The sequence below is a fragment of the Dermacentor andersoni genome, chromosome 7, assembly GCF_023375885.2.
Source record: "Dermacentor andersoni chromosome 7, qqDerAnde1_hic_scaffold, whole genome shotgun sequence".
NCBI classification, from domain to species: domain Eukaryota; kingdom Metazoa; phylum Arthropoda; class Arachnida; order Ixodida; family Ixodidae; genus Dermacentor; species Dermacentor andersoni.
In genome coordinates this window covers 151,846,543-151,866,296 of record NC_092820.1, presented here as the reverse complement: position 1 = coordinate 151,866,296, position 19,754 = coordinate 151,846,543, and the positions used below count along the sequence as shown (strand labels likewise).

Below are 19,754 nucleotides of genomic sequence, written 5' to 3'. Positions count from 1 at the left end.
GTCTTAGGTTGCGCTGTAACAAACCTTAGTACGAATCCCATCCAACTGACCCAACTTGCCGTTCTGATGCGCTATTCTTGGCTCGCATCCGCTATTGTTGGTACGTGCCATGGCGCGTTTAAGGGAGAAGAAAATGAAGAAAAAGAACAAGGTCAATATACTACACAAATACCACCACCACAGTCATAGAATACGCCCTCATTTCAGGGCTGGCGCCCCTATAGGTGATGGGAATAAGGGGGGCGCCATGCAAGCGTTCTCCTTAGAGTTACTGTATATGCTACCTGTGACAGCATATTTACAGTTTTGGTAGCATATACAGTAACTCTACTTGTCCTCAAGCGGGAGCAAGGCGCGGTATACACCCGCCCGCAGCCTGACAAGTTGATGAGCCTGGTCGCCACGTGACCCCTCGTGGTCAAAGTGTGCGAGGTCCCCGGTGTCGTTCCGGTAAACGTCCCACACACGGCTTCTCCCGGGAGCAATATCTGTGTGTCGCCCAGCGGATATATGTGCCCGCGAATCTGGTCCTCGGCTGTTCCGCCCTCCGCGCGATAATCTGTACGCGCCAATTTTGAGTGCGAGGTGGCGAGTCGTCGTTAGAAAAAAGATTATTGGCGTGGTTAGATAGTTCTGGTTTTGCTCGGTACGTGCTATACGTTACCGCGTTGCGTGACACGTTGTAGGACCCGTTGGGTATGCACGTCGTATACAACCCCGAATTACTGTGGCAGTCAGCTGACCACGGGGCGCGCATGCGTGAATACATCTCCAGGTGTGTTCAGCCTTATCTGTTTGACTAAGGAATCCCGCAGCTTCCACAGTGCTTCGAACGACGTGTGAGGATGGAGTAGATGTTATCGGTACGGGCAGACTACATTTTATCAAAAAAAAAAAAAAGATTTAAATACTGAATTTGGGAGCTTTCGAGAACTGCTCTGGAGCCCAAGATGGCTCAAAGACGAAAAATGCTTTGAAATCCATTACGTCACGCTGACCTATCGGCAAGGCGGTTGCGGTGCGAGAAAAAAAAAAAGAGAGCTTCGATCTTCATTTTCTCATCTAATAGTCAACCTGCTCCCTGCGAAATATAAGGTAAACAACATTTTGAAAGAACACTTCATTGGAAAAACTAATTTATACTCGCGGACAACCTTTTGTGGCAATGAAGGGAAAGCTACGGGGGCGGAGCTTCTGCACATGTGTTACAGCGCCAAGTAGTCCGCCAGCGTCTGACAGTGCTTTTGGTTGCTCGGAACAGACGCGGAATCGACGCAACTTCACGTGCGATGGTTTCGCGTTTGCGCAGACGCAGAAAGGAAAAGCCGCAAAATAAGTAAACTTTTACATTCAGCCGTGTGCTTTATCTTAGTCAGCTGTTGCTAGTTAGGCGTTCTTGTTTTCTCTTCCCCAGCTTAAACGTGACGTGGATGAAAACACGGGACTCTTTTCAGAAGCGCTCTCAGTTGTGCGCGCTTTGTCTCCGTAGCTTTCCCTTCATTGCCACAGAAAGTTGTCCGCGAGTATAGTTTTATCTCTTTAGGGTCCCTTTATTGCAGGTGAGTCATTCCACGCAATGTCCCAAGCCGGGCGCTCGACCAACTCTTTTTTTTTTTTTCAAAGAAATGCATAAGATAATTAGCACGACGGAACAGCCTTCCACCAAATTTTTCAACTGTAAAACTAAAATTTGGGGGGATTTCAGAAACATTCAAATCTCCCCAAACCGGAGCAATTAAGGAGCGAGGAAAAAAGTGTAAAAAATCTAGTATTTTCCTCATTGTCACGTTGCTCACTGCCCCATTAGTTGGGGGACGTGGTTCAATTAACAGAAACTAGTTCGCGCGTTTTTTTCGTGTTTCCCACTCTGTAATTGGGTTTTAATATGACAGCAGTATACAGCGTTTTCTACCAGGTACTTGCAAAAAAAAAAAAAAAAAAAATCTGTTATGAAAGGTCATACAGACGATATGAACGCGTACAAAACATGTTATCTGATAGAAAGTTAATTTGTTCCCAACGTTACCCATCAGCCCCGAAAAACCACACTGAACTTGGCATATACACAGAATATTGGCCTATGTTAAAGCGTAGAATGAAAACTGTAACGTTCCTTGGGAAAAAAAAAAAAATCCTGAACATGGCTAGTATTTTTGTACAGGAAGTTTACAAAAGGGGTGATCTTTGTTTTAACGAAGAAAAATAAGTTTTCAAGTTCAGAACCAGCATCGCAAAATTTGTAAGTTGGCTTTACCGCGCCAATTTACGGCGGGAAATACAAATCGGACGGATTCACGCGGCAGTGAGAGTTCGAGTCCTGTGGTTTCGCTGCACCCGAATGAAGGGCTAAGAGGCGCGGTGGTGCAGCACGTCAATGTGGTTTGCCTTGGAGTTTCCGTCCCCTGCAAACTATTCGTGATGTTTTCTGCAAAGAAAACATTCGAATAAGGAAAATTTTCCATCTCAAGTGCGACAGGCATTGCACCCGCCCGTCGCAGGTTTAGCAAGAAAAATTGCGGTCGAGCGTGTACGGGTTGGGACAGCTGGCGTGGGGGGACGGAAGTGTTAGGTAACTCTCCTTGTCGCATTTTTTTTTCCCTAAGCGCACGTGCGCATTTAAGACACGGCTTTCGCGGAGAAAGAGAACTTTGTTCTCGATTTCGTCGTTCGCAATCGGAACAGAAGAAGAAGAAGAAGAAAAAGAAGAAGAAATATTGTACGAAGGAACTCCGTGTAGTTGATCTCGGGTGAAGCCCTCTTGTAGGGCCGCTCGCCGGGCCTGTGCCAGGGTCACCAGTTGGCTTCTCACTGCCAGCTTGGAAAACCAGCTGCCCTCGGTGGTGGTGAACTTTCCCCTCTCGTTCACTGACCGAAGATCAGCGCGTCACTCTAATTGTGTTTACGTCTTCGAGTGGCGGTGGCATTTAGTGCGTGTTGTGTGGGCACTGCCAGTTGCCAGAAATCTCGAAGACGCATGACTGCGGAGGGCGCATGTCCTGTTCTTGTTCGGCCGTTTGCGTCAGTAAACGTGCCGTGCACGGGACACAGCGATCAAGGGTCGACCGACTCGGTCGGCACGAAGATAAACCGCGCACTACGCGTGCGTCACACTTGCGGCTGGAGCGGTGCCAGGAGGGGGGCGGCGGAGTCGTCGGGCAGACGCGGGTCGTTCGAAGCCCGCGATAAACTGCCGTCTGGCGAAGTCGTTTGGTCGACGCTGGCCGGTCTTGTAAACAAGGGCGATCCCGAGGCGACGTCACGAGCGCGAGCGATAAGTCGGTGTCATCCTGGAGAAGCAGGGACTTCGAATCCAGGCCGATGCTGTGACAGTGAGTTCGAGGTTCGCTGGTAATGATGGCGCTAAGTGCTCGGGTGGAGGTGTTTGGACAGACAGACAGACAGACAGACAGACAGACAGACAGACAGACAGACAGACAGACAGACAGACAGACAGACAGACAGACAGACAGACAGACAGACAGACAGACAAACGGATAGATGTACAGACAGACAGATGTACAGACAGACGGACAGATGTACAGACAGACAGACAGACGGACGGACAGATGTACAGACGGGACAGATGTACAGACAGGCGCACAGACAGACAGACGCACAGACAGACAGACAGACAGATGTACAGACAGACGGACAGACAGACAAACGGACAGATGTACAGACAGACAGATGTACAGACGGACAGACAGACAGACAGACAGACGGACAGATGTACAGACAGACAGACAGACAGACAGACAGACAGACAGACAGACAGACAGACAGACAGACAGACAGACAGACAGACAGACAGACAGACAGACAGACAGACAGATGTACAGACGGACAGATGTACAGACAGACAGACAGACAGATGTACAGACGGACAGATGTACAGACAGACAGACAGACAGACAGACAGACAGACAGACAGACAGATGTACAGACGGACAGATGTACAGACAGACAGACAGACAGACAGACAGACAGACAGACAGACAGACAGACAGACAGGCAGACAGACAGACAGACAGACAGACAGAGTTCTGAAAGAGAAAGTTGACGCCTACCTGAACGTAGCACGAGGTTGTGGAGAAAACGCAATAACTCTAAACAACATGCAAGTTGTTTGGGAGCAAGCCTATCATAGCCTGACTATAGGCAGGTACTTTACCAGCAATGCTAGAACGAGGACAGCAGTTTCAAGCGCAGTCAAAGTCGTATGGTCGGAGATGTTCCGAATTCGTCTTTGCGAGCTCATTTATTCACTCGATTATATTGTGTTATTGTACGATCAGCGCCAAAGGCAATGTGGAACCTGAAGGTTAGAAGGGTCAAGGTCTGCCACTTGTCTGGCGTAAGACAAATAATCAATATTCTCCATGTGCAACTCTCCCGCCGGCTATACGTTCTATCTGTGACGTCCTTCAATGAGCAATTTCTATAGCTTAACAAAAAAAGCCTCACTTGTGATGTCAGGGTGTCTGCCGAACACTTCAGTGCTTTTATGAAATGTGTTATGCGGATGCGTCAAACTTACCCGTTTTTGTCCATGCTGCTGGCGCTAAACTCTAGGTCTCTTTACCGAGGGTAACGACAACCTTCGGAAACGGTGTCGCGAGCTTTAAACAGCAGCACGCGAGAAATGTCAGCACTGTTGCAATATTGTCGATGAGTTTTTTTTTTATTAAGCGATACCATTGTACTGGACGGTCACTGACTTTCGTTCGGGACCGTTCACTTATCAAAGACGGCGACTCGTCGTTTCCGCGCAGGGCCGTACGCAGAAGTATTTTTCCGGGGGGAGGGGTTATGTGTAGAACGGCGGCCATTTTGAAAGATATATACTGGCTTATTTTCGTGTGTGAATCAAGAACGTTGCTTACGTATAATAATTAGAGGGCGCTTATAAATTAGTTGTACCTAAACAAGTAAAAAGAAATTGCTGTGTTAAACCTAAATTCTGGTTAAGGCAAGGAATAAAACTTTGGGTCATAACACAACCGAAGCCGGGGACACCGCAGCCTGCGTTTCATGAACGAAACGTAAAGTGCCTTTACCATGCCGTTACGGTGCCTATATAGTAGAAGCTGTGCGCAAAATAGTTCTCCACAGTCAGCGAAATGTGTTTGTCGTTGCAGTTCCGAAAGCCAAGTTGCAATTTCTATGTAGATGAATGCATGCTTTTATCGCAAATGGTGATGATAGATACAGTTACATTTTGTTGGCGCTTCGTTGGACGTTCAGACCCATTATTTGTGCATACGTTAAGTGCTTCGCAAAGTTATCTTTGTCTTTGACGAGATACCGATCGTTGTCTATCGACAGCTTCTGTAACCGCGATATAAGAAAGGTATAAATATTTACAAGCAAAGAAACAAATAGCCCGACGCTCAGATCTTTTTGTTACTGTTCGCACATTACTGCTTGGCGGGAAGTTTCTTCGGAATCGTGGGTTTCACAGAAATGTTTTTATATACTCATCTTTTAGCATTAAAATTACACGAGATATCAGTCACCAACAATGTAAAATAAATAGCCTTGCCGTGTTTATCGATAAAAACACAAGTTTATGCTCCTCTGTTTTCGTCACACCGCAATGCTAAAACATTATTACAGAGGAGCTGCACCATACTTGCCGGCTCGTTCGCGAATTACCTCATATGGGCAGCAGTTAATAGTTCACGTAGTTCATATTAAAAAAAAATTCACCGACGATTGCGATGTTCCCTAATGCGAAATATGAGCGCAGCTCTACATGTGTTTTCATTTCGCGATATATTGGGTGACACGGATAATCCGTCTTGTGCGGCAAGTGCCAACACCCGCCGTGGTTGCTCAGTGGCTATGGTGTTGTGCTGCTGAACACGAGGTCGCGGGATCGAATCCCGGCCACGGCGGCCGCATTTCGATGGAGGCAAAATGCGAAAACACCCGTGTACTTAGATTTAGGTGCACGTTAGAGAACCCCAGGTGGTCGAAATTTCCGGAGTCCTCCACTACGGCGTGCCTCATAATCAAAAAAGTGGTTTTGGCACGTAAAACCGCATAATTTCATTTCAATTTCATTTCAAGTGCCAAGCAGAGCGAAGTGGGGCGCGACGGCCTCCCTAATCGGGAGATCGCGAGAGGCAGCGCGTGGGTGACGCGTGGGGGCGATTCCCAGCAGCCGCCGCCGCTGACAGACCTCCGCTCATGCAGCGCTTTTCCACAGGTCTGACGCGCTAAATGAAGCGCGCTAGCCTGGCGCCATCTCGTAGCCATCGTCGCCGCAGAACCCGTCTTGCGCGGCTCTACGCTTTTATTCTTACGCTTTCATCATACCCTCCTCCCCTTTCCGCCTCATGGTACCGCTGCACCCTCCTCCTCCGTTTTCCTCCTCGCGCTCTCTTCGCTATCGCCGTCTTTCATCACCAGCTGCTCTTCGCGTTCGCTCTTTCATCATTCGCTGTGCTCGTTCGCTCGGTTAGGAGGGATGGCGAGGCACGCCGACGCTCAACGCAGGAGCTGGCGATTAGCATCGCTCTAATAAATAATTTGACAACCGCAAGTCACCGGCGGCATCAATTATCCTTTGATGGTGTGTGTTCGCCGCCTTGTGGAATTGCTTTAAATGTCTTCCTCTTACCACAATCGCGGGTATCCTTCAATGTTTCCGTATGCTTGTTTTTTTTTTCTGATGTAAGACCCGAAGAACGGGGAGGAGTGACATGTATCGGTTTGTCATTGTTCCGCAAATGACCGCAGATGGCTCGCCACTGTCATTGAAAGAGGCGTACGTACGCGTTTTTCACAGGGACTCGCGAAGCCGTCAAGCGTGGTCCTTACAGGCGAATAACTTCTCGAGCGGACTGCGGACAGGGAAAGCATCGGGAACCGATAAACGAGCCGCCACGAAGTGAAAGCTGAAAAAAAAAATTTGGACATGTGCACGAAGGAACGGGAGAGTGAGGCCGTGGAAGTCGGGCCGGCGAGGGAGCGCTGTGGTGGTCTTGTAAAAGAGAAGGCCTGAGCAAAGGAAGAAGAGGGAAGTAATATAAGAAAAGTTACAGTATATAAAAAATTTTGGCAACAGCTAGTCGCTGTGAAGGCATGTACATATTTTAGTATCACCCAAAAAGTTAGAGCACGAAAAAATCTGCAGGGGAGGGGGGGGGGGGGGGTTACTAGAGCACGGGAGGAACTTCATGTCACCATTACAGCTTTTTTATATTATCATCTCCTGCCATGTTTGCTTGATCTTTATCATTATACCATTTAATTCTAGAAGTTACTTCTTTCTGGCTGTGTGTTTATATATGTTCCTCTTCTGTGTGACCAATCGCCTTCGTGCAACGTGCTGAAGCAGCAGGAATCACAACGACATGGCTACGCAGCGCAAGACACACACACACGCACACACAACAACAACAACAACAACAAGCATAAAGTCCTCGTCACAGAAAAGCGTTATACCGCGCTTCCATGTCGCTCGCATATACTTTTCAAGTTTCGTTCTTGGTAATCACTTTCAGTGCATGTGCAACCTACTCATTTTTAACTCAAAGACAACAACATATTCATTTTTCCGTATGAGGGAGAGGTATTTCGCAAGAACTTTTACGTAAGACCCCTTTGTCACGTGATCAATGTCAAGAAGGCTGAGGCGTGCCAAGCCTTGGCAGCTGGCGAGTCTGTGGCGTAACCTTTACGCGCGGCCGCTTCCGTGGAGGGGTCGCATTGCGATAAGCCACGATAGTGCGAGATGCGCGTCCGCTGGCGAGCAACCCGTTCTCCTCGTCAATAAAACGTGAATCGAAGGTCAACGCTGTGAAAAATCAATAGCTTCTGTAGCGCGGTATACGTGACAGCATCATCGTTACATGCTCGCCTGTCGACGAGGAACGGAATGAATTATCGCAGTCATGCAACGAGAAAGAGTCGACCGCGCGGGAGATACGCGCAAACACTCTCTGGACAGAGGGCGATGAAATTCTCAAATGAACGCCAAGGGGGAAATGTTAACGCTGACGCTTCCGGAATCCCAAGCAGGTCATTCTCGGTAAGCCAGAAAGTACGAAGTGAACGAAAGACGCGCAGCACCCGTTTCGTGTGACGTTTTTGATTGCAACAGCGTCCTCTGGAGCTTAGTCACTTGTTTACTATGGAAAGCTGGCACTGCGCTAGAAAAACGAGGCTCGAACAAACTGGCAAATATTGAGGAGGAGAGGTACTTATTTTCATAGAAAAGCTGAGAGGTCGGCCTGAATCAATGTTCTGACCTGCCACTCGACGTTGAGGGAAGGGGAAAGGGTGTAGACAGAAAGAATAAAGAACTGGCAACTGGTTGCGAAGCATCCTGCCTAGAAACGAGCCACAGGCGCGAAAATACTAAGAAAGCCGTGACATCACGGATTTGATTGATTGAATGATTGATCATAGGCACTGTGAGTGTTGTCCTCAAAAGGCACTTCAACTGCCCCCTCTGTGCCTACGCGCTCCAAAAGACAGTCCCCGAGAAACACCGATATTGCAAGAAGTTTGCCTCCACCATGACGCCACGTCAATTTGAGAACGTAATTGGGTGGCTCATTTATACGAATTCTGCGATTTCGACAGCGCTGTATTTGCCACGACATTCTATTCTTACTGAGCATAGACTTAACATGTGCACATTGTGTGTTCTGTGCCTTTTGCGCTTGGACCTTGCAGCGGGAACACATGACGCTTGTCCTCGCCAGATCGTCACCGAATCGTTAGGCTTGGTCCCTACTTTAGAGGCCGAACACCTATGGAAACACCCGAAGAATGACGGTCTCATCTTCGACTGGCGAAGTACCTCAGGTGTGCGGGGATTCTCCACTGGCCTTAGCAAGCCCTTCCCGCACCCACTCCGTTGTCTAGCTTCTCACCTTTACAGTGACCACTGTTATCAGAGCCGTACCCGCAGAAATGCAGACACCTGACTTTCGTCTACCGCCAAAGTAAACGCAGAATAATTCTCAGCTTCTGCTGAAATATTTCGCTTCTATTGTAACATTTCTATTGGTGATGGTCAGGTGGCAATACCGCGGCCATATTGCACGTAGACGGTCCGCAGCGCGAAATGTGCAGATGACGTCAAAGCTCCGTCGTCTGCTTCGCTCAGCAGGAGCAGACGACGGGACAGCGCTTCACGACGCTGTAGGAACGCAGCGCCCTTATCTTGCCGTCTGGAGAGGGGAAGAGATCGAATCCTCCCCCTCGTCTTGTCAGCGCTGAGGACAGCGCTCTAGAAAGCCCCGTCGAGATAAGAGGTGCGGTTCAACCCCCCCCCCCCCCCTCGTCGTAAAAGACGACCTCTGCGGGACGACGCGTGAGTGGACCGTCGCCATTTTTTCTTCGCGAACCCTCCCCGAGCATCACACGCTTGGCCCGCGCCAGCATCACGCCAGTATAGAGTGATCGCCTGGGTCGACGCGTCGAGTGGCGGCGGTGCAGTAGAAAACTGTAGAGAGAGTTGTGCTTATCCGCGGCCGGCTTCTCCGAACGCGTCGGTGTATAGAGGCCCTACCCCGCTATGCCCTCGTAACACGTGCCCCCTTTGGGCTGACGTGACTCTCAATTCGTTGTTATGTGTGTGTAACTTGATTTTTCTTTTTTTCTCTTTCTCATTTCCTTATCCCGCGCCCGCTGAGACGCCCGGTCGCTCAACGACGTAATTTCTCTTTATTTTGTTTTGCCCCAAGGCTGGTGAGACGTTGGGTGACATTGGGGCTCGTAGCCAATCGCGCCGGGCTCTGCGCGCTGGCCTTCCGTCGCTGGGCGATTACTCGAGAAGAGCGTCTCGAGCGCGTTCGCGATACTGCCCCCAGCACGAGCGACTGACGCCTTGCTGCTCGGAATATTTACGTCGGTCTCCGTGGCCGCCTATTGGCGCGACGCTTCGAAAGGATGCCGTGAGTATAACGTTAACTCCTGCTTCTTTTTATAAATTACACTGCTGCCTTTACGTTGCCATTTTTCATGTTGCTCTGACTCGCGGTCTTCTACATTCGAAGCTTACTTAGATCCCATAACCCGATTGCAGGGGAAAAAAAAGAACGCTGCGTACAGTCAGGTTCTCACATCCTTATGCGCAGAGTGAATCGTTATTTTCCAACTATACTATGTGCTACCATTTCCGTTAGTATGAGAAATGAACGCTGCTATTTTTGTTAATAATATCGAACGGCAGTAACACTCATGGCGTGTAGATGCATTTGTTTGCTAACTCGTAACGCCAGAACTGAATACCCACCCCTTCACCCCCTTTTACTCGTTCTTGCTGCCCCGAAGAACATTCGGCAAGCATGTTGTTGCGAGGCAGAGTTCTTTTTTTCTTTTCTCATGGACGGCAAGCAGAACGCCTGTTCTCAACCAGGGCTCATGCCGTAAGGCTGGGTATATAAGCGTGACTCTAATACTGTGTACACGCGACTTTAATGTTCAATTGTGGGCTTGTAACTGTAGCAGTGAATAGGCGAAGACGTAGCTGTGCGAATGACATTCAGATTTATTGCAGATTATACAAATATCATGCGCATTTGTGCATATATAGAAGAAGTTCTGCCTACATGACAAAAAAAAAGAAAGAGCACCTAGCTGAATGAATGGCTATTGTGGCTAGCGTAGAGTTCTCGATATCGTGGTGGTTGGATTGCCTTGAGAGTCCCAGGTTAACGATGCAGGGCGGGTCCGTTGTGACACTTCAGCTAGAGTGAAACTTGACTCCAGCTGAGTGTCACAAATTAGCGCCAGAAACAACTGTAACCTAACGCCAGGAACTATTTTCGCCCCTGCCGTGGTTGCTTAGTGGCTTTGGTGTTGCGCTGCCAAGCACAAGGTCGCGGGATCAAATTCCCGCCTCGGCGGCCGCATTTGGATTGGGAGCTAAATACAAAAACGCCCGTGTCCCGACCATGAGGTGCACGCTAAATAGTCCCGGGTGGTCGAAATCATTCCGCACTCCCCCACCATGGAAGACCTCACAATGAGATCGTGGTTTTGGCACGCAAAACCGCAGAATTTTATTGAATTTAATAGAGGTTTTCGCGAGCAAGACGCCCGCGGCACATCAAACAACGACAGTCGCAGTCAAGCTTGTTTTGTTATGCTTGAAAAAAGAACATCATGTAACAATGGGCCCCTACCCTTTTAAAATGCTCCTAAAGGATGCAACACGTATTTGACCAGAAGTCTTAGCTTCGCAATGTCCAACTTGTTATTTTATAAATTATGCAACGCTGAGTTTGATGTCTCGAAATTCACTGCGGGAGACTTACCGTCTAGCCTAGAGTAACATGTTCCATACGTTGCAACGAGTTCTCCCTGCGGAATAGTTCAGCGAGGTAATCAATAAATAATCGCTACACTAATAAGCTTCAACTGAAATGTATTCAATTGTTTTTTGTTCAAATGTACTCTTAACGGCCAGAAATAAAGGTGAACTAGTTTATTTTAAAGTGCAACTGTGTTTGGGCAAACTGCAGGATTAAACTCTCAAATTCAGAAAAAAAAAAGATTAACTCACGCAGGAAACATAAGGAGGTCCCTTTGTTTTAGTAACACAATATTCGTGCCGTCGGAAGTTACAAATCTCGCTATATTCGGCGATTGCTTTGTTAATTGCAAACATTCACTCATTACCTTAAATATCTTGCGCTCAAGATAGAATTGCGCGAAGCAGAGAGAGAGCGGTCTGGGGTTCAAGGAACCTTCCTCTCAGCAGAAATCTTGACGACAGCAGTTTCCAGATGTCCATTTGCCGAAACATATACCGCGGAAACGCATCGGCGCTCCACGTGGTGTTTTGTTCCGGCAGCGCATAGATATACGTAGAACAGGTCAACGCACTGCGTCCACAAGTTGGAGGGGGGCGAATATTTACAATAATGACGCTAGTTTTAGGAATCCCTCTTGGCGAGCACATCTCGAGAACTGGGGGGGGGGGGGTCTCAATTCCTCAAGTCTGTTTGGTTATTAGTTTCACGTTTAAACCCTAATTAGTACTGAAACGTTTATGACGTCTTGACATCCAGCTGATATACTAGTGCGGAAAAATGCAAGGACTATCGTATGTATTTTTTTTCTCGCCCGTGTCCATAACCTACATTCTTGCTGTCGAAATGGATCACCAGATACCTTAAACTTCCACCATCTTACGCCTTACGAAACCTTAAATTTTTGAATTAAATCCTTCCGTTATAATGTTTTGTTACATATCTGCGTTAGGCGTGACATCGATCACTTTTCTCCCGTAAAGACGAAATCTCTAAGTCACCCTAATATCGAACGTGTAAAACGTGTTCTATCTAAGAGTGACCCTGTGCAAATCGCATTCAGGCGACAATGCCTCTAGCACCGCTTCGTTCGTCCACCACGCAGCAACTTGGCGTTATAACAGCTTTATTTTTTTTTTCGGGGTAGACATAATTTCAAATTCTTCGTTAACAGAATTTTCTGAGGCATAGCACAAATCCACTCTTTGAGCCGCATTACTCAAGAAGGCGGACATGCAGAAGAATTCAGTACGCACAATTGAATCATAAACAACATTTCACCAATAGAATATTTTTTATTAAACTACTTGTATTCACGTAACCTGCGCCGAGGTCGTCGATCGACGCCGACACTGTATTCACGTACTTTAGTGCACATATGGCAACTTACGAATTAGAGCTCGTTGATTTCACTAGGCGCATCCACTTGGAACAAATTTTGAAATTTGCACCAGTTTTGAGATCAGTGCTGTCAAATTGCGGCAAAAATGCACCGTCGTGCCACTTACACTGCTTAAGCTATAGATGCCTTTTCGTGCATTGCCGCCCAAAAGTAGCCCAAACAGTAATGCACTTCGTCGCATACTTTGGAAACGCATATCTCGAAACTGATGTCATCCTCAGAATTCGTTCCACGTAAGTAGGCTTTGCGGACTCACCGGTACAGCTCTTAAATTGCAATATGTGTCGTAATAAGTTTAAGAGTCAATTAGCTGAATTTTTTGAAACACCCGATTGTATGGTTCGATTCATTATTTAACATGTACCGCTTCTGCTCTATCGCTGATAATGAAGATTGATTGATTTCACGTGTAAGTAATGCTTGCCGCGTATAGAGTAATCTAGCTGAATATGTAGGATTGGGCTACATGGCATGGGCGATTACTGTAAATTTTGTAAACGGTAAAAAAAAAAAAAAGATACCCACCCTGTATGGTCTTTTCAGTGTATCTTTCTGGAAAACAGCATTCTTGCACGTATATACTACTACTTCCAGGGCCGACGAACACAGTAACTCCCCTCCTCCGCCCGAGGACCGGCGCTCGGACGTCTCCTACAAGAAGGTGGGCCTCTTCAACGTCCAGGGACTGCTGCTCCAACAGAATGAGTTCGACCGCGAGAAGATCCGCAAGGTCCTCTGGTTCAAGCCCCTGCCGGGAGACATATTCGTCGGCTCTTATCCCCGCTCCTGCTCGACGCGCGCCCAGTACATCATCTGGTCCCTGCTCCACCCGGGTTCGCCCCTGCCGGACTTCCACACCCTCCTGACCAAGGAATTCCCCTGCATCGAGATCGTCGACGCCGACACCGTTTGCGCGAGGCAAGGCGCTCCCCGGCTCGTCAAGCACCACCTGCCGTACGCGTTCAGCCCCGCCAGTCCCGAGGCGAGGCACGTGGTCGTGCTGAGAAACCCGTTCGACGTGTGCGCCTCGAACTACGTCCACCTGGGCAAGAGCTACGAAGGGACCTTCGCCGACTTCTTCGAGTGCTTCACCAGGGGAGAGGTGGCGTTCGGGGACTACTTCGACCACGTCCTGTCCTGGTACGACCGCAAGGACGACCCCAGGGTGCTGCTGCTGTGCTACGAGACGATGCGAAGGGACCCGCTGGGCAGCGTGAAGCTGATCGCGGACTTCTTGGACCTACGCACCGACGCGGACCTGGTCACTCAGGTGGCCAGGGACACGGGGCTCGAGGCCACCGTGGCCGGCAGGAGCGACCTGGAGGAGGAGGTCTTGAAGGGGAAGGTCGGCTGCTACCGGGAGTACTTCTCGAAGCAACAGCACCGCGTCCTGTCGGACATGACGAAGGAGAAGCTAGCGGGAACGGAGCTCGTTGAAGTGTGGGCAGACTTCCTGCAGTGATCGGGACAAGCAAGGGGGTGTGATAAACGCTAGAACGGGCGGGATGTGGTATGCCTTAGAGACCGCAAAATGTGCGGCGCTCTGTTTTATGAAGTGTGGTGACTCACGCACTGTTTCTTTATTTTTGTGCTGCTACGAGTGTGGTGTTTGGTTGCAAGAAATGTCGTGGCGATCGAGACGGCTTTTAAATTCGTAAGCATTTCTATGTTTACCCAACGAGAAAACTGTCCGTGCTTCCGTCCTTCGGTCCTTCGCGTAGGACGATCGCTTTCGAGGGAGAGCCAGCAGCAATGTTTTTCGCCAGCTGTGGAATAAGACGACGACGAATTCGCGAGCAGTGGCACGAGCGCGTCTATGTGACCACGTGACGTGTGCGAACAGGCACGCACTATAGGCACACCTTTATAAGCCAGAACTGTGAGGCAGCCGTGGTTTCGGATCGGAACGTAATCAGCGCACTTGGTGCGGCTACGTGCAGTAGTTTGCTTGCATCATCAGTTCACGTTGAGCCGCCTTCCGCAGATGCAGTGGGGGTCGCTGCAGCGCCGTCGCATTTATCGTAATGGTGCCAAGATGGCCGCAGCCGCTGAGCAGTGCTACGATTACCAGCAGTGTCAAGTGTGAGCACTCAACGCCACGTGGTTACTATATGAAATGCTTACGCATCATTCAGATAACTCCCTGAGGAGATTCTGCGTGACATTTTTTTTTTCATTTTGTGCCTAGGACAAGCAGTATACCAGTGAATATTGGGAAATGGTTTGCCGTGTTTTTTACATATTCTGCGACATCCGGGCACTCACGTAGCTTCCGTTGCGTGAGTGGTGTATATAGAAAGTGTAAATGATTTCATTGCGGTGTGATTGCTTGTATACCCCATGGTCAGAATTTCTGGCAAAAAAAAAAAAATGGAGGACGCTTGAGCTTCGCCTTCGTCGTTCAAAGGTCCCTGACTGCAGCATTTCACGGTTCCCCGCAACTGCAGCTTATCTAACCGTACTGTTTACCGGGAAACGCTGACGGCGAATGCTATGCGCGAAGGACGGCTTCATGGTAGAAACGCGGCCTCTTGCGTGCGCCGATCTCCGAGGTAGTGCACAGCCGCGACAAGAAAATCACATAATTTTCAGGTTTCTGCTATTGCTTCGCACTTTTGATATTTGAGTCTGAGAAGACTTAAAATAAAAGGCATGCGCTGTCGCTGTTTTGTTTCATGACGTTTGTTTGTGGGCTGTCGTTCTTAAAATTCCTAGGAACGATTTTGTCAGAAATGTAAGACAAAGTACGAGCAACTTTAGCCATAGAATTATCTGGCAATATAACCCGCATATATACCGCGTGTCATCCGGAAAGGCCGGGTAGCCCGGCAGGCAATTCAAATTCTGAATGGCGCCAAACACGGCGACACCTCCATACACTCCATCCTTTGGTTCCCTACCGACGTCGGGGCGATTTAGGAGGTTCCTCTGAACCTCAACGAGTCTGCCCACGAGGCTGCGCGTGCCCTCAGATCTCGGCGACTCTCTCCCCGGACACGGGAGACGCTCCTGTAACGCACTATGAAGTCACTAAATTCTTTTACTTAGAGAGAACGGTTTTCCCGCCGCCTCACTCCAAGCTAAGCAGGCCGCAGGCGGTCACGTTCAGACTCTTTCTTGCAAACTAACTCCAACCCAAATCCGGCGTCCCTTAACAGCACATATCCCGAGATTTACCCGAATTGTCCCAGCGTGGCCTGTGGTGAGGCTGCTACTTTGTCTCGCATGCTCTGGGAGTGCGGGTCGTTGGGCCCGAAGTTCACGAAGGAAGAGTGGGACGCGCTTCTGCGAAGTCCCGTTTTTGAGGACCAAATCCGGGCCGTCCAGCGCGCACGTGATCGGGCCGGCAGGCTAGATCTGTCAGTCCCGTCGTGGGATTAGCCGGGTGCGCGTTTTATCGCGTTTTGCTGGACCCAATAAAAGTTTATTCACTCACTCGCGTGTCATCCAGCCAGGCGTGAATATATATATATATATATATATATATATATATATATATATATATATATATATATATATATATATATATATATATATATATATATATATATATATATATATATAACCGATATTAACGCGATAGCGTTAATATTTGTGCACATATACACATATTTGTGTACATAGCAACGTGTGGGATTTCTGAATTGCTGCAGCCATTACGACGTCGCATAACTTCTGTAGTTTGGACTGGTTTAAGTGTTTTCATTTTTCTTTTTCGTATCACGCACAGAGTAGTCTGCTGCAATGACAAGCCGACTTTGCCTTCAAATCTTTCCCGAGGGTTGCACTCTTATAGCGTTCTTGTGATTTTAAACAAACACTATAGCAAAGACATTCACATTGCTATAGGGTTTCATGTTCATCCTTCTTTCTTGTTGCTTTCTGCACAAAAGCTGCGGTTTACGTGACGTTCCGCTCTCCAACGAGGAGCGCCGCTGCATGCAATTCCAACCAGCGGTCGACGTCCAGCATCCACCGTTACTGCGCGAGGAAAACAAGTGTCATTAGTAAAGGCCCTCTGCCGTCAGCTGTCCTGTTCATCCGCACCGATGACGCTCGCGAGCGTAGTGGACGATCACGTGCACGACGACCAAGATCCGCGTGTTTTCCCGCTATTCTATACAAGTGCTGCGGTGCCAACTTGGAACGCCTCGGCGAGGAATGTCGTGTGGATATCATGCTTTCCGGAACCGCTTCCTCGTTTGATTCCCCCTTCAGCCGTATAGGCTCAGCGCGAACGGAATTCATACCGCCTGCCTAATGGAGGAAAAAAACGAATGCGGAAAGAAATGGCATAAAGATCCCGCGTAAATGTTACGAACCTTCGTCGAAGCCCTCCCCTCCCCGAACACTCCTTTTCTTGACGTATCTAGCAACCGTCGCTCGTGAAACGTCGTATAACTTGGCCGGGCGCTTGCCATGCTCCCATCGACGGTGAGCTGTAAAATAATTTAGACCCTTAAAAGTGTGTAAATCTGTCTATAACTCACATCCGTTGGGTTTCCGTTATATAGATAACACCCTAAGGTGTTATCTTACAATGTTAATTGAAATTACGATGTTAAAGGTGCAAGCGTTCATATATGCCCACCCAACGACGAAACCCGTTCGTCCGTCTGTCACGTAAGACGAACGGCTATAAAGAAATTAATGTATAGAACAAAATAAATTCGAAAGGGAAAACGTTGGTGGTAAGTTTCGAACCTACGACCTCACGCTCAGATGCCTAGTGTCATACCCGCTGGGTTAAACACCCGCTATTTTTTTTTTTTCTTTATTGAGGGGCTAAGCACCCGTGCTTGCAAGAGGTGAATATTCCGGGTGTTCGAAATTAAGCCTTATCGTTTTTCTAAAATTAGGCAATGGGAGGCACGCAAAGACCACCCCGTGTAAATAAGTTATGGGGCCAGGGGGGCACAAAGTGAGATAATGATTATCGCTGTCAGCAGGCCAATTAAATAAAATTAAATAATTAACTTTTTTGGACTGCAGTAAGCGGATGTGTTTGTATTGAAAAGTCAGAGGCAGTCGTGTTCCTACATAGTATCAGTTCGAAGAATTCTTCTAACGTGGCTGTGCTCCGAGATATCCGACTCCAACTTTTAATTGTCATTTGCATACTTACGCATGCAAGAGAGTTAATTAGGGTTGGCACAAAGCTCCTCTCTGATGTGACGCGGCTTTTGCGTGAGACGTTTAGTCTGAAAGCAGGGCGGAGGCATAGGCAAAGATGGTAAGTGTCCCTCTTCCCCTGCCGGCTGGCGAAATCAATTATACGACAGCGCGGTGTGCAGTACAGTTGTTGCTCTTGGTCTCAATAAAACTTGCAATACTTCGAACTCAGTGGTCACTTTATTTGCGTATCGCAGGCAGGGACCATGCCCGCTCGTCTGGTCACCATTGCGCACGCGCAATGCCCTCCGGCTTCTCCGCTCGCGCCATTATCTCGGCATGGCAGCTGTCGCCATCGTTACAGCGTGGTACGACAGCGGTTCCGGGTTCTTCGATTTTTTATTTCGCCAGCCCAGAGGTGAAGAGGGACAGTTATCTTCTCCAATGCCTCCGACATGTTATCAGACTAAACGCCGCTCCCAACAGCCGTGTCACATCAGGAAGGAGCTTTGCGCCGATCCTATAGAACCTCAGCATGCAGCGGCATACAACGATTCGGGCCAGATACAGCGCCCCAGCTTGTTAGCTCGGAAGACTTCGTACCCACGTCTAGAAGCGCAATATATACAACTTTTCTAAACACTGCTTCGCGTTACGCGAACGCTGCCGCTAAAGTTATGCCTCTGCTAACGACAAAACTCTTTACGACGGCGCGATGTCCACTGACAGCCCGCGAGATGACCGATAGGCCTAGCTCGGCGGGCGCCGCGGCCTAAGGCGCTTGCGATCCATCCCGAGCTCGTCTAAGAGCACTTATTTTTGCCAAACGAGTAACACTGTACACTTAGCTCACCCGTAATTAAATACGGCTTCTTTACTCGACGCAGTCGTTGCGAAAGCTAAACGTGCAAGCCAAGCGAGCAGCCTCGCTCAGACGGTCGGTGTATGCTGTCTGCCTGCGAAATTCCCTCGCATCGCGGATACCGATCCCGCCAGTAGCTTAGCACTAGTGTACTAGGCGCTGCTTTGTAGAACAGGCACGCGTTCGAGATAATTTTACTGAACTGGTAACCATTTCGTGTCGGAAACGAATTGTAGCCTGCAAGAAAAAAAAGAAAAGACGGTGGTTAAAAGAAAAACGAAACGTCGTTAGCGCTCGCCGGATGTGATTCTTGACCCATTTTTTTTTTCATTATTGTATATGTATAACTGCTAGCGCGGACATTCCCCGAAAGTAGAGAAGGTGAAGTTGAAAAAGCTGTGTTATTTCTCACCACCGAGAGCATGCCGGAATATCTGACAGAGGTGATAGCTCTTTGCAAACTCGTGTAGCTTTATATTCTCTTACAGCCAGCACCGTTCCAAAAAAAAAAAGAAAAGAAAAAAGAAACAAAAGCGCGATATTCATTTCTACCAAATTCCATCCTACGCCATACGACTTAGGTGTCAGCAATGGTACGAACCATTGCTCGATATTTGTGCGCTCAGGCTGCATCGTCTCGCCACGCCCCTGCGATCGCAGATATAAGCATTTTCCAATTTTCCATTGCTGTATCGCAAAATTAGCAATCATGATTGGATATTACTGAGAATGCCCTCGCGATCACGAAATCCAATAATACCGTTTGATTGGCTGCTTGCAGCACAGATGCTCGCGACATTGCGAATGTCGTTTGCGAACTATTTTACGAGGGACATTGCCATAGATTTTCGACGGTTTTTCACTAAATTATTAAGTCCCTGCTGCGCACAGCAAAATAACATTTGGTTCACATATTCTTCCACTACACATGGGCGAGGTTTTGTTACTCTGGTGAAGAAGTGTTTCGGGGTACCTTTGAAAGCCCATCCATTATAGAGGGCGAAAGATACGACGAAGTGTAGACTATCCACATAACCCTCTGATTTTTAGTATGCACCAACAAGCGCAGTTGAGCTTATACCTTCATACAGGTGTAGCGGGT

The 19,754-nt window shown here is 48.3% G+C and overlaps 1 protein-coding gene across 1 annotated transcript; it reads left to right on the top strand.

The window, feature by feature from the left end:
* Nucleotides 1-9,345: 9,345 nt before the first annotated feature.
* LOC126533574 (sulfotransferase 1B1-like) lies at nt 9,346-16,116 on the top strand. Its single transcript, XM_055072208.2, has 2 exons — nt 9,346-9,914; nt 13,273-16,116. The coding sequence occupies exons 1-2, from the start codon at nt 9,910-9,912 to the stop codon at nt 14,138-14,140; spliced, it is 873 nt and encodes a 290-aa protein (XP_054928183.1). The 5' UTR covers nt 9,346-9,909; the 3' UTR covers nt 14,141-16,116.
* The last annotated feature ends 3,638 nt before the right edge of the window (nt 16,117-19,754 follow it).